This window comes from Notolepis coatsorum, assembly GCF_963971535.1.
Source record: "Notolepis coatsorum genome assembly, chromosome: 3".
Taxonomy (NCBI): Eukaryota; Metazoa; Chordata; class Actinopteri; order Aulopiformes; family Paralepididae; genus Notolepis; species Notolepis coatsorum.
This window is the reverse complement of record NC_140167.1, coordinates 120,958,098-120,972,011: the sequence shown is the minus strand read 5'-3', so window position 1 is coordinate 120,972,011 and position 13,914 is coordinate 120,958,098. Positions and strand designations below refer to the sequence as shown.

General features: G+C 45.4%; 1 protein-coding gene across 4 annotated transcripts in view; it reads right to left on the bottom strand.

Annotated features, from left to right (window-relative positions):
* traf3ip1 (TNF receptor-associated factor 3 interacting protein 1) overlaps positions 1-13,914 on the bottom strand; it is an 88,057-nt gene that overhangs the window by 32,855 nt on the left and 41,288 nt on the right. For all 4 annotated transcript variants that reach the window (XM_084309969.1, XM_084309971.1, XM_084309972.1 and 1 more), the window contains exon 3: positions 4,974-5,135. In XM_084309969.1, the coding sequence (XP_084166095.1) occupies positions 4,974-5,135 (162 nt within the window). The remainder of the gene's footprint in view (positions 1-4,973; positions 5,136-13,914) is intronic.

The window sequence follows — 13,914 nt, the reverse complement described above, 5'->3', positions numbered from 1 at the left end:
ACATACTTTTTACTCCTTACATTTAAAATGCAGACCTACAAAGTACAAAGTACAAATCTCACAGGTCCAACCATTTAATTAGTATATTTTAATTGTTTATCTGGCCGAACTAACGTTAACGTTATTAATCCTGCGACCGCAGGTAAACAGCCAATCAAATCCCCATCAATGGAAAATGAACCCGCCCATACCCATGCTGATTGGTCCTTGTGCAACACTAGAAAGCAGGGATCTTTGATTAAACACCTGCTATCAGAAGAATAGACAGTCAGATCCGCATTATGCTGTGGTTAATATTGTGATATTATTCAGGGTACTCCAGTATTCTGTCTTCTGTCTGTCTTCAGCATTGTCTATCGCAGAACACATTCCATTGTGGGCAGAGTGTATGCTTGGTTTCATTCCAGCCTTGCCTAAACACCAGCTGATGATTTCACTAATTGGCTCACCTCTTCAACTAACTCACCTGGTGCAATGTATAGTTAAAATGAAAACTTGGCCCACGATGGAATGAATTTGAGACCCCTGGTCTATCCCTTTCAAAAAAAAATTTACTTTTACTTTTTAGTACTTAAGTACATTTAAAAGTAGGACTTTTTTACTTTTACTCAAGTGTGTTTTTAGCCAGATACTTTGACTTTTACTTGAGTCAGATTTTGAGACGGTACCCATACTTTCACTTAAGTATAATTTCTGGGTACTTTTTACACCCCTGTATGTATGTAGGCATGTCTTGTTGTCTTTTGTCTCCCCCGTTTCTACATATCTTGTTCTCAGGCCATGTCCCCACGTATCTGGATCTTTTGCCAAACGCACATTTTATTCCACGATTGGGCCTTTCATCCACACGTAAAGGGTGTTTTCAGAAACATATACAGAGATTTTCTTAAACGCATTTTAAAGTGAAGATTTTCCTAAATATCCGCTCAGTGGATCCGTGTAGCCACGTAAACGCATAGTCTAGATGACGCCACAGCTCACTACGCATGCTCAGACTGTTGTTCTATCTATGGCAATAGGCAATAGTTGAAGCGCACGGAGGTAATAAGATGGACATCGCCTGGTGCTGAAATAGACAGAAATAGCATGTCGTTTCTTCCCCCTCGAATGTATATATATTCTCTTATTGATCTCTGCCTCTTAAGCAGTACTGTATATTTGTATATCATTCATAAATGTCTAGATGTAACAGCTACTGTATACTCCAGTGCCGACAGATCCGGCCATCAGATGCTGCTTGCGTGTAATAGGGATGTATCTGTTATTTAGTTATACTGGACATTTTCGTTTACATAAGTAGATTTTTCGTTTACATAAGTAGATTTTTAGTTTTTGTTTATTTATTAAGTTAATATAAACCGTGTTTCGAACGTTTTTGAGGTTGTTAAATACACGCTTTTGATTGATTTAAGTGGCGAGTGACGTTTTTTTCGTCCGCTTATTTCTCGAGAGATATCATACAATGTCAATGTTGAGTTGAGATCACAATATCGCGATTCCGAAACAAAATAAGGCGAGGCATTATCACAAACTGTTGCAAAGATATTTAATGTTTTGCGCCCGGCTTCAGTTAAAAGCCAAATTGCATTCTAAATTTAGTTAATAGACTCGCGACAGAAGAGGTCTGCACCTGATGCTCTCTGATGTTGCGGATAGTTGAGGATGTCGGCACCACACGTGAACAGTACAATGCAATTAATGAATGTCTTGTTGTAATTAGTATATATATAGTTTGTGATAAGGACTCGCCATATTTAGTTTCAGAATCCGGAGATTGTGATCTCAACATTGACATTGTATCTCTCCGTCGCCCAATGCGCAGAAGTAAAGCATTGAATCGTGACATATCTAGATTGGTTGTTTCCTCTGGACTGCATCTAATCCTCCGCTATATCTATCTATTTATTATCTACTGTATGTATGTCAATATAGCCAATGGAAGTGCTAGGAATGGTCACATGGACTGGGGGAACCAATGGACAATTCCTACATCCGCAGCTCCTTCTCTTAACCCCCACCCATTCCAAACACTGAATCGAGAACCTCATCCTTCACTCTGTCATGTTTCTCTCCCATTACAGAAGCCGAGACCCTGACACTGGTAACGTCGAACCGTCCGACTACATACCAGCTGGACCAGCTACCCTCCCCACTCCTCCAGACCATAGCACCGGACATCCTCCCATTCCTAACTGCAACCATCAACTCCTCACTCAACTCGGGGGTGGTCCCCACCTCCCTAAAACAAGCCAGAGTCACGCCCCTCATACAAAAAAAACCCTGAACCCCACCGTCATAGGCAACTATCGTCCTGTCTCTCTTCTCTCCTTCCTTTCTAAAACACTTGAACGTGCTGTATCCAACCAACTTACTGCTTATCTCTTACAGAATGACCTCCTAGACCCCAATCAGTCTGGCTTCCGGACTGGCCACTCCACAGAAACGGCCCTCATTGCGGTCACAGAGGCACTTCACTTAGCAAAAGCGAAAGGCCTCTCCTCTGTCCTGATTCTCCTAGATCTATCTGCAGCCTTCGACACAGTCAACCATCAGATCCTCCTCGCGGCCCTCGCAGGAATGGGAGTGGCTGGATCTGCGCTGACATGGCTGACATCATACCTCAACGACCGCTCCTACCAAGTGTCATGGAGAGGGACTCTGTCGGCCACCAGCCCCCTGCGGACGGGTGTCCCCCAGGGCTCGGTCCTAGGACCCCTTCTTCTCCCTCTACACCAGGGGTGGGCAATTCACTTTTACAAGGGGCCACATGAGAAACCTGAACTGTGTTGGAGGGCCGAACCAATGATAACTTGAACTTAATTCTGCTCAATATTCATTATCTCCCATTGTAAAAATGTATCGCGGGCCGGAAGTGGCCCGTGGGCCGTAATTGCCCAGGTCTGCTCTACACTAAATCACTGGGTAACATTATCACGTCTCATGGCTTCTCATATCATTGTTATGCCGATGATACTCAACTCTTCCTCTCGTTCCCTCCCTCAGATATCCACGTCTCTGAGCGGATCTCGGCCTGTCTGTCCGACATCTCCGCCTGGATGACGACCAACCACCTCAAACTGAACCTAAGCAAAACAGAATTGCTCCACCTGCCGGCCAAATCCTCTCCCCTGACCGACCTCTCCATCACAGTCGAGAATGCAGCTGTGACCGCGTCCCCGACTGCCAAGAACCTTGGTGTTGTCCTCGACGACCAGTTGAACTTCTCTGCTCACATCGCAGCGACAACCAGAACCTGCAGATTCCTCCTGAGCAACGTCAGAAGGATACGCCCCTTCCTGACAAAAGAAGCCACCCAACAACTACTCGTCCAATCAACAGTCATCTCCCGCCTCGACTACTGCAACGCAAAATATATATATATATATATTAGAGCTGGGCCATTAACGGCGTTAACGTGCTGCGTTAACGCTATACTAGTATCGTGCGATAATTAACGCATTAATCTTAAAAAAATTAAAATCAAATTATTTACCCAGGGTAGGTTCGCTGAGCACAGATGCTCTTTTTCAGGAACGCCCTGCTTCACATTCACACAGTTCCATTCACACCTGGGAGCTGCCCAGTACAACCACAGTTGACACCATTGGCCACTGAGCAACTCCACTGGAGCAGTTGATTCAAGCTATGTCACATAGTTCAAGTTTGAAATGATTCTTTCTGTTTTGCTCCTGAGAGTGTGCTAGATACTGTACTGTACTGGTAATATTATTTATTTGTGTTAACTTCTGAATAAAACAACTTATTAAACACAAGTACATCTTATTGAACATTATTTTGATATTTCATTACCAATTATCATAGCAAAACAGCTTTTTCAAACAGTCTGTAATGCATTTTGGAAACGGGAGATGGGCTCATGGTGTAATGGGCCACCTGGCCTGAGAAACATAAGGAGGAAAGAAAAAGTAAGGACTTACTTCTGGTCATTATTTGGGTAGAACACACATATTTTGAATGCCTTCGGCAGGTTTTTCTTTTTTTTTTGAGCCATTTGAATCTAGATTAATCTAGATTAAATCCAGGATTGCAGATAGATTAATCTAGATTAAAAAAAATAATCTATGCCCACCTCTAATATATATATCCCTGAATAACCTTACTGTCATGCACTTGTCCTAATAAACTAACCTACACTGTAACACGCAACACTTTGATAAACATTGTTACTCAAGCTGATAGAGTTGTACCCTTCTTGCTGTCTTGTCGTACAGATCTTGTAAGTCGCTTTGGATAAAAGCGTCAGTTAAATGACTAAATGTAAATGGTCCCAATCAGCACTTCAGTCCTCACCTTCACCACCTGGTCCCACTCTGCAATCATGCACTCCCACACCCTTTATGTAGTCCCTTTTGTGTTCAGTTCTGTCTGTGACTTTTGGGTATGTTGTGTGTAGAGCTGCTGACAAAGCTCTGATTCTTTGCCCTCTTGTATTGTTGAAACTAATCTTTTGTGTCACTTGTTATTGCACATTTCTGTTTGAGTCTAACCTTTGTATATTTGTTTGTCTGTCACTTCACCCAGCCTACTATGATTTTATTCCTGTGTATTTACATTTGTTTTTGCACACAGGGACAAGTGAGGACAGGAAGATACCCTGGGTTCTACATCTTGCATCACATAGGTTACCTGTTGTTAAAACCCTAGTTTAGAGTGAGCACCACCCATTGTACTTTTGGGTGCTTAGCGCCTGTCAAGGGGGGTGGGTGTTCATTTCCTTTTTGTATTTCATTGGGTGCCACTAAGAGTCCTCCTTGATCGCTGTGTTTCCTTTTATGTAAATAAAACATTATTATCGGTTTCCTGGTTTTGTGTCGCTGCATTATGTTGCGCCCTTCCACAGGTGTGCGTAACAGTACCCATGAACTAACTACTCAAAAACACCAAGTACTTATCAACTATACATTAACACGTTCAGAAATTAGTTGTGTATGTGTGCTTCCCGGCAGGCGGACCTTGTTGAGGCAGCACTTGGCGATGGCCTGCAGCAGCTCGTTGGTCCTCTCAGGCTCGTGACCGGCTACGATGCGCGCGGGCTTGACTCCTAGAGGCTCGCCGCTCACAAGCATCACCACGTCTACGGCCTTCTGAAGGAAAGCTATCTTAGCATCCTTATCCTAGAGAGGGATAGATAAGAAGACCAAGAGAAAGATATGAGACAGTTGTAGGAAGGAGACTTTTCGTAAAAAAAAAAAGAGATGATTCCACCACGTTTAACAAGATGCAGGTCACTCCCCACCTCATGACAGAAGAGGGGCAGATTCCCTTCAACCAAATAGACATTCCGATACCGAATCTTTATATTTTAGTTTTGTTCAGCTATCTCAAAGTGTGACCATGATAGTGCCCTTGTGAGAGCCCCGCCCCCCCCCCACTTGGGGGGGAAAGGAACTATACCATTTTCATCTCATTGGCACAACTTGGAATGGGTAACAATCTTCCTTTGTATATTGAATCTTTGTTTATTTTATTCACCAAAAACAATACTACCAACAGTGGACAGCATACTTTGTGAATGGTAACTACATTTCCCATACATAGTTTTCCTTATGGATGACACACTGTTCTTTGTTTTGATCATTACGTGGCTTTAGTCTCCTTTCTGTGTGTGAATGTCTTAGCTGGGGGTCTAGCATAGACTAACTGTTTTCTCATGCACACTCAAACACCCAACAAATGACCTGGCAAAATAGAGCTTCTATTCCAATCAAGTCAACTTTATGTATACAACACTTGAAAAAAGAAATGGCAAGGGCGGCTGATTGGCGCAGTGGGCAAGGCGCTCGCCTCTAACCCAGCTCTCGGCGTTGCTACCGGCTGGCCGGTCGTTCATACTAACAATTGGCAAGTGTTAGAGGGTGGGAAAGCCGGTGGGTGGGGATTTGACGTTGTGGACAGCGACTCCTACAGGTCGGTTTGGTGACGCCGGTGCGACGGAAGCAGGAAGTGACGGGGGCAGCGTGAGCCTCCAACGCGCTACTCCTCGCTACTGAGAGCTCGAGCTGCTGCGGTGAAAAGATGCGACAGGCTGCCTCCTCGTGTACCGGAGGGGACACGTGATGCAAGGCTTTTGTCCTCACTACAACCGACCTGTGAGAGGCATAGTCTACTGCAACGTTCAAAACAGGGGAGGGAAGAATTGGACACGAAATTGGGATGGGAGAAAAATAGAAAATGGGGAGAAAAAGTGGATAAAAAAAAAGAAAACAAATGGCAAGACTGACCCAAAGTGCTTTAAATGAGGGAAAACTGATGCAGATTGCAGACAGACAGAGTACACAACAACACTTAGTGTGTTCCATGTGATATGCCTGCCAACAAAGGTGACAAAGGCTTGTTGCTGCTCCAGCCAGCCACCTGGCAGAGATGGTATCAAGCTGTCCTTTTTTCACCCCTATTTCTGTGGTATCTCCATTTAGCAGCATTATGCTCTAGTGGGGCTCTGCGCCTGTACTTCAACAGAGAGCTGAGATAAAAGGCCTCGAATGTACATAGAACAGTAAGGTTCCTAACAAGGATGTGCCTTTCAGCCAGTGAATGATGGGTAGAGAGACACACACACAGACACACACACAGTGAGACAGACAGACAGACAGTATTTGTTTGTCCTAACAATAGCTTGTTCTCACACCTAGAGAGCCAATGTCCCCAACCCCCCACCCTCTATCCACAAGAGTTCAAGTTTCTTTAATAGTTGTCATACAGAAGTACAGAATACTTTTATACAAAATGCTTCTTACTGTTACGCTCCAGAGACTGTGCTAGAAAAGATAAGTATCAAATAACATAGTATAGCATGTAAATTAGAAGTAGAAAATGAGGTCACAATGTTCAGTATAGACATATGTACAATGTTCGATGCAGAATAGACGTAACTGAGTTACCATATAATATACAATATACTATGCAGTGTACTAATATACAATACTATATAGTGCAAAGCAGAAATGGGATGAGGTACAATTTAGGTACAATTTACAGTAAGGTGTACGAGTTGTAGTGCAAATCCTTTATCAATAAATATAAAGTGTGGGGAGTGGGTGCTACAGTGTGTTTGTTTAAAGTGAGTGTGTGCGTGTGGATGTGTGTGCTATGTGCGTTTGATGGTTGTTGTGTAGTGTTCATTGTTCGTTGAGCAGCCTGATGGCCTGGGGATAGAAGCTTCTTCTGAGTCTTTCTGTGCTCGCCTTGAGACTCCGGTATCGCTTGCCTGACCGCAGCAGTTCAAAGAGGCAGTTGTTCGGGTGGCTGGAGTCCTTAATGATTCTCTTAGCCTTGCCCCTGCACCGCTTGTTGTAAATGTTCTGGAGGGTGGGGAGCCCCCCTCCAATTGTGCGTTCGGCTGAACGTGTCACTCTTTGTAGTCTGCTTCGGTCTTGTGCAGTGCTATTCCCAAACCAGGAGGTGATGTTGCCAGTCAGGATGCTCTCTATTGTACATGAGTAGAAGTTCTTAAGGATCTTCTGACTGACTTGGAACTTCCTTAGGCGCCTGAGGAAGTAGAGGCGTTGTCGTGCCTTCTTCACAACACTGTCAATGTGTGTGGTCCATGTCAAGTCCTCGGATATGTGGGCTCCGAGGTACTTAAAGCTGTTCACTCTCTCAACCGGTGCCCCGTCGATGCTGAGGGGGCTGTAGTCCTTGACCCCCGACCTCCTGAAGTCCACAATCATCTCCTTTGTTTTGCTGACGTTCAGGGAGAGGCTGTTTTCCTGGCACCATCCCGCCAGGACCTTGACCTCTTCCAGGTAGGCCCTCTCGTCGCTTGCAGAGATCAGGCCCACCACTACTGTGTCGTCAGCAAATTTGATGATTGTGTTGCTACTCCGCTGAGCCACACAGTCGTGTGTGTACAGGGAGTAGAGGAGGGGACTCAGAACACAGCCCTGGGGGGCCCCTATGTTGAGGGTGATGGATGAGGAGGTGCAGTTGCCTGCTCTCACCACCTGGGGTCTGCCCGTCAGGAAGTCCAAGACCCACTGGCAGAGGTCATAGTTCAAGCCCAGGTCCCTGAGCTTGGCTATGAGTTTGGAGGAGACTATGGTATTGAATGCCGAGCTGTAGTCGATGAATAGCATTCTCACATAGTTCCCCTTCCTCTTGTCCAGGTGTGATGCTGCTGTGTGCAGCACATGGGCTATGGCGTCCTCCGTGGACCTGAGAGCTGGGTCTCCTTCTCCACCAGTGTCTCCTAACTGGCCAGGATGGATACATTTCCCATGACGCAGCACGCGTGCAGTAGAATTTGTCTGGCAGAATTGTCATGACAGTAACACGCTCATTTGAGCATTTGTAAACATGGTGAAACGCGAATACGATAGCGACTAGATTAAACATGAGACAAAAGAGAGGGACTAAAACCTCAGTGTGTTGTGTGCGGTGAAGTGCTGGCACATGAAAGCATGAACCAAACAAAAACCAAATGTAATTTAGTGTACCGACTCTGCGTATTGAACCCAATATGCTGATCATGAGAAATGGCAGACAGGTCTTGTTAAAACCCAGCATGGGTATATTTAATTAGAAAAGGAGTAGTCAGGTATCCAGGTAGAGGTCGATTACACAGGGGAATTATCATACAGTCCAGGGGAGTGCGTGGGACAGGATAGTCAGACAGGCAGGGGTCAAAACGGGTACAGGTCCTCATACATTCCGTGAAAAGGCTAGGAGAGTTGTCAGACAGGCGGAGGTCAGAACACGTTTATCGAGAGCCAGAGATCAGGGTGAAGAGCCAGGTAGGACTGTGGGGAAAGGAGGACAATTCTACTCTACTCTACCTGCAGGTGGATTACGGACTTCCTGACCAACAGGTCACAGCGGGTGAAGTTGGGAATCAACATCTCCTATCCCAAGTCCATCAGTACTGGCTCCCCACAGGGCTGCGTTCTGTTCCCACTACTATTCTCCCTGTACACCAACAGCTGCGTCTCTCTGCACCCCTCGGTCAAACTCCTGAAGTTTGCGGACGATAGTAGATACCACCCTGGTGGGTCTCATATCCAGGGGGGATGAGTCTGCCTACAGGAGGGAGATCGAGAGGCTGCAGAGCTGGTGCAGCTGCAACAACCTGGACCTCAACGCCCAGAAAACAGTGGAGATGGTGGTGGATTTCAGGCGGAAGGCAGCCCCCGCCACCCCGATCATTCTGGGAGGCACCCCGGTGGTCTCTGTGGAGTCCTGCCGCTTCCTCGGCATGACACTCTCCCGGGACCTGAAATGGGAGCTGAACACCATCGCTCTCAATAAAAAGGCCCGGAAGAGGATGTTCTTCCTACGTCAGCTGAGGAAGTTCAGGCTGCCGAGGACTATGATGGTCCAGTTTTACACCGCCATCATCCAGTCCATCCTCACCCTCTCCATCATCACCTGGTTCCCTGCAGCCACGGTCAGGGACAAGGCCAAGCTGCAGCGGGCGATACGATCAGCAGAGAGGGTGATCGGCTGCCCCCTTCCCTCCCTCGAGTCCCTACATTCCACCAGGGCCTTGAGGAGGGCGAGGAAGATTATGGCTGACCCCGCCCACCCGGGTCACGGCCTCTTCATCATGCTCCCCCACAGCAGGCGGCTACGGCTGCCCAAGACATTAAAGTCCCGCCATAGACTCAGCTTCTTCCCCTCAGCAGCTCGCCTGGTAAACGAGTCGGGTGTCCCCCCTCTATGGCGAGCTGCTAGGGCTGGACCTCTGGACTTAAACTGTGCTGCACTGTATCCATGTCCCCAACCACTGCACTTTACTGTCTTATTGTTGTCTCACTGTTTCTGTCCCGTTTTGCACTTATTTATTATTATGTATTATTATGTTTATTCCTATTTGTGAAAAAATCATGCACTGTAATGTCGAATCACGTTCCATTTGTACATACAATATGGTGAATAAAGTAATCTGAATCTGACAACAAAGGGTTAGGCACGGTCAGAGAACAACGGACTAGATAACTATACGAGAACAGAATAACACGACTAACTGGGAAATACGAAGTTACGATCTGGCAGCATCATGACATCTGCGGCGGGGTTATGTATCACTGACGTAAAACCACAGACGTCAACACCTGACTAACGAGAGAGAGAGAGAGAGAGAGAGAGAGAGAGAGAGAGAGAGAGAGAGAGAGAGAGAGAGAGAGAGAGAGAAAGGGAAGGAGTAGCCAGGCAGAGACTGTGACAGTACCCCCCCCCCCCTTTTGTGAGCCCGGGCGATAAGTTCCACCACGTTTTAATTTCCTGGAATGCGTTGCTAGAGTTTAACAAGGTGCAGGTCACTCCCCACATCATGACAGAAGAGGGGCAGATTCCCTTCAACCAAATGGACATTCAGATACCAAATCTTTATATTTTAGTTTTGTTCAGCTATCTCAAAGTGTGACCACGATAGTGCCCTTGTGAGAGCCCGATAGTGCCCTTGTGAGAGAAGTTGAATCTCCCAAAAAATAACGCCTGGCGGGAATTGAGACGTTTAGCAGACTGGCGATAGGAGAGGTTTTTGTGATCGGTCCAAACGATAAAAGGGGAGAACCGCTCCCTCCAGCCAGTGATGCTACTCCTCTAGCGCCAGCTTCACAGCCAACAGCTCCCTGTTGCCGACGTCATAATTCCTCTCCGCTGGTGATAGACGAGAGAGGAAGGCACACAGATGGAGCTTATTGTCCGTATGGGACCGCTGGGACAGGACAGCTCCCGCTCCCATATCCGAAGGATCAGGCTGGACCAAGATGGGCGCGGAGACGAAGCAGTGTTTGAGGTCGAGAAAAGCAGCATCTGCCTCAGAAGACCAACGGAACACGGAGTTAGTGGAGGTGAGAGCACAGAGGGGGGCGGCGACGCGGCTATAATTGCAGATGAATCTGCAATAAAAATTTGCGAAGCCCAGGAAGCGCTGTAGCTGCTTCACGGAGGGGCCTTAGCAGGGTCCATCTGTGTCTGCCCCTGGGAGATGATGTAGCCCAGAAAGCATCATGACATCTGCGGCAGGATTATATCACTGACATAATTGGCCCACAGATGTCAATCACCTGCTCCGCTGACAGCAGCACAACTGCACTCCATACCTGACTAGCGAGAGCGAGAGAGACAGAGACAGAGACAGAGACAGAGACAGAGACAGAGACAGAGACAGAGACAGAGACAGAGAGAGAGAGAGAGAGAGAAGCCAGGCAGGGACTGTGACAATTTAGAAAAAAATCTTTCTTGGGGTGGTTTTAGCCCTAGTTGCACTTGTTTTATTTCGTGTTTTAACAGTGCATGAAGGCATTGTGTATTAGGCCAAAAAAAAATTGTTTGGTTCCGGTTGCCGACCGACCCTGCCGATTTAGGTGCGACCCAATTTATTTTACGAGTAAAATAAAAAATATATTTTTTTTAAATATATATATTTTTTTACAATAAAGTTTCAGAAAAATCTTAGTCAAACCATTAGTATTATGGATATTAAACTTGCTGGCAGAGTACATGCATCCATGTTGTTGTGAACATTTTAATTAAATAAAGAAATTCCCTATCCATAGTCGCCGTAGGAAAAAATAAAATAAAAGATAAAATAGAATAAATTCCCTACCTACCCATGGCCTTAACTGACAACCAACAGGAACCAAACAATTTTTTTTTATGCCTTACTGCACTATTTTTGGTTAAATACATTTGAGTGTTTAAAGAGTTTATAAATAAATAAAAAGGGAATAAGGTGGGTCCTGAGGCAAGACCAGTTGCTGGTCTAAAGTATATGTGCTTGCAATAAAGAAAGGTGAAATAGGTTCACTAAGTGTCTCTCTCCTCCATAATGCATGGTGCTAAAGCATCAATCATCAACAGGAGAGCCAGTGGAGCTCTACTGCCCACCCTCCCTACTTGGAGGGGGATCAGGTGAGAAAGCTTTGCTAGGTGCTGCTTGCCCTCATTTTACCCAACCACTCAACCTTTCCTTTCTCATCTTACAAATCTCGTTGCTTCCACAGCAGTAAGACTGGCAAAATGGGCTAAGATTGTCATTGTGCAAACACTCCTGATTGTACTCCCACTGTTGGTCATTAACTCAATCAGCGCCAGAGGGATATGTGTAATGTGTGGTTAAAAGGCCAGCGTTCTAAAGTATAGGAATACGTGGCGGTGTTTGCAGGGCTATAACTATATTCTATATTATAGCTATGGATACAATACTTCTATGGCCCATTTGACATCGAGTATCTATCGTTCAATATGTGAAAAAGAAATAATTTTTTCATCCATACATTCTCGTTTTATACCGTAAGTATGGTTTTAGAGCGGTCTAGGGTAATTCCTGGGAGGCTGGTAATAGCCCGCAACGTGTATTATACTAAATGCATTGGCATTCCGTCCCTACACACGCTACAAGGCCTAAGGGGACTTTCTCACTGCCATTCGGGGTCGAATCAGCTCTGTTCCGTCCTCGTTCCGTCCTTGGGTGCGAACTCCCCCCCTCCCTCTCCCCCCTCCAGTTTGTGTACACACTGCAGTCTCTTGGTGCGCTCCGGGTTCTGTTTACGGTTTGCGTTTTGAGCGTGTAAGCTTGCCGTAGGCGATGATGTCACGCTCTAACATCAACACAGGAAGAGTTTTAACACATGGTGGTGGAAACTGGATGCTGATATAAAGAAACAAATAACCAATAAATATGAAGTTATATTTGAACCTCTGTTGTCAAGCCTCGTCAATATAACCCACACCCTTTTCTCACGAATGGAACTGGTGTCGTGGAGTCCGCTTTGAGTGTTTTCCAGGGTTAGCGGCTAACGCTATGCTAACACTAGTTAGTTAACGCTAGTTAGCTTAGCCCAGTGTTTCTCAAAGTGGGGGGCGCGCCCCCCAGGGGAGGCGCAGAGGCATGACAGGGGGGGCCTTGAGATTTATAAAAAAAAAAAAAAAAAATTATTACAGAAAATTGCTATCTGTTGCAGCTGCACTGTTCTCCATGAAAATACCATTTCTCAAAATCTGAAAATCATTATTTAATAAAACACAGAAAAGGATCACCAAGTTACTCTGGATAAAAAAAACCTTTACAGACAACATTGAGACAAAGCTTCCTGACACATCTCCATCCAAACTCTTGGAAGAACTCTTTGAAATCTCATCTGATACCACCTGGAGAGCTAGTTTCAGAGTGTGGTGCTGAGTTCAAGTTCAAGTTTCAAGTTTCTTTAATAGTTGTCATACAGAAGTACAGAATACTTTCATACAAAATGCTTCTTACTGTTACGCTCCAGAGACTGTGCTAGACAAGATAGTATCAAATAACATAGTATAGCATGTAATTTAGAAGAAGAAAATGAGGTCACAGTGTTCGGTATAGACATATGTACAATGTTCTGAGTTACCATATAATATACAATACTATGCAGTGTACTAATGTACAGTACTATCTAGTGCAAAGCAGAAATGGGATGAGGTACAATTTAGGTACAATTTACAGTAAGGTGTACGAGTTGTAGTGCAATCCTTCATCAATAAATATAAAGTGTGGGGAGTGGGTGCTACAGTGTGTTTGTTTAAAGTGGGTGTGTGCTATAAAGTGTGTGGAGTGGGTGCTACAGTGTGTTTGTTTAAAGTGAGTGTGTGCGTGTGGATGTGTGTGCTATGTGCGTTTGGTGGTTGTTGTTGTGTAGTGTTCATTGTTCGTTTAGCAGCCTGATGGCCTGGGGATAGAAGCTTCTTCTGAGTCTTTCTGTGCTCGCCTTGAGACTCCGGTATCGCTTGCCTGACCGCAGCAGTTCAAAGAGGCAGTTGTTCGGGTGACTGGAGTCTTTAATGATTCTCAAGTATCTCATCTCATGGCCCAACAAGTATCTCATGATGCAGCAGTTAAGGTGTTGATACCATTCAGCACCACATACAGTATCTGTGTGAAGCTGGCTTTTCATCCATGACAGCTCTGAAAACAAAATA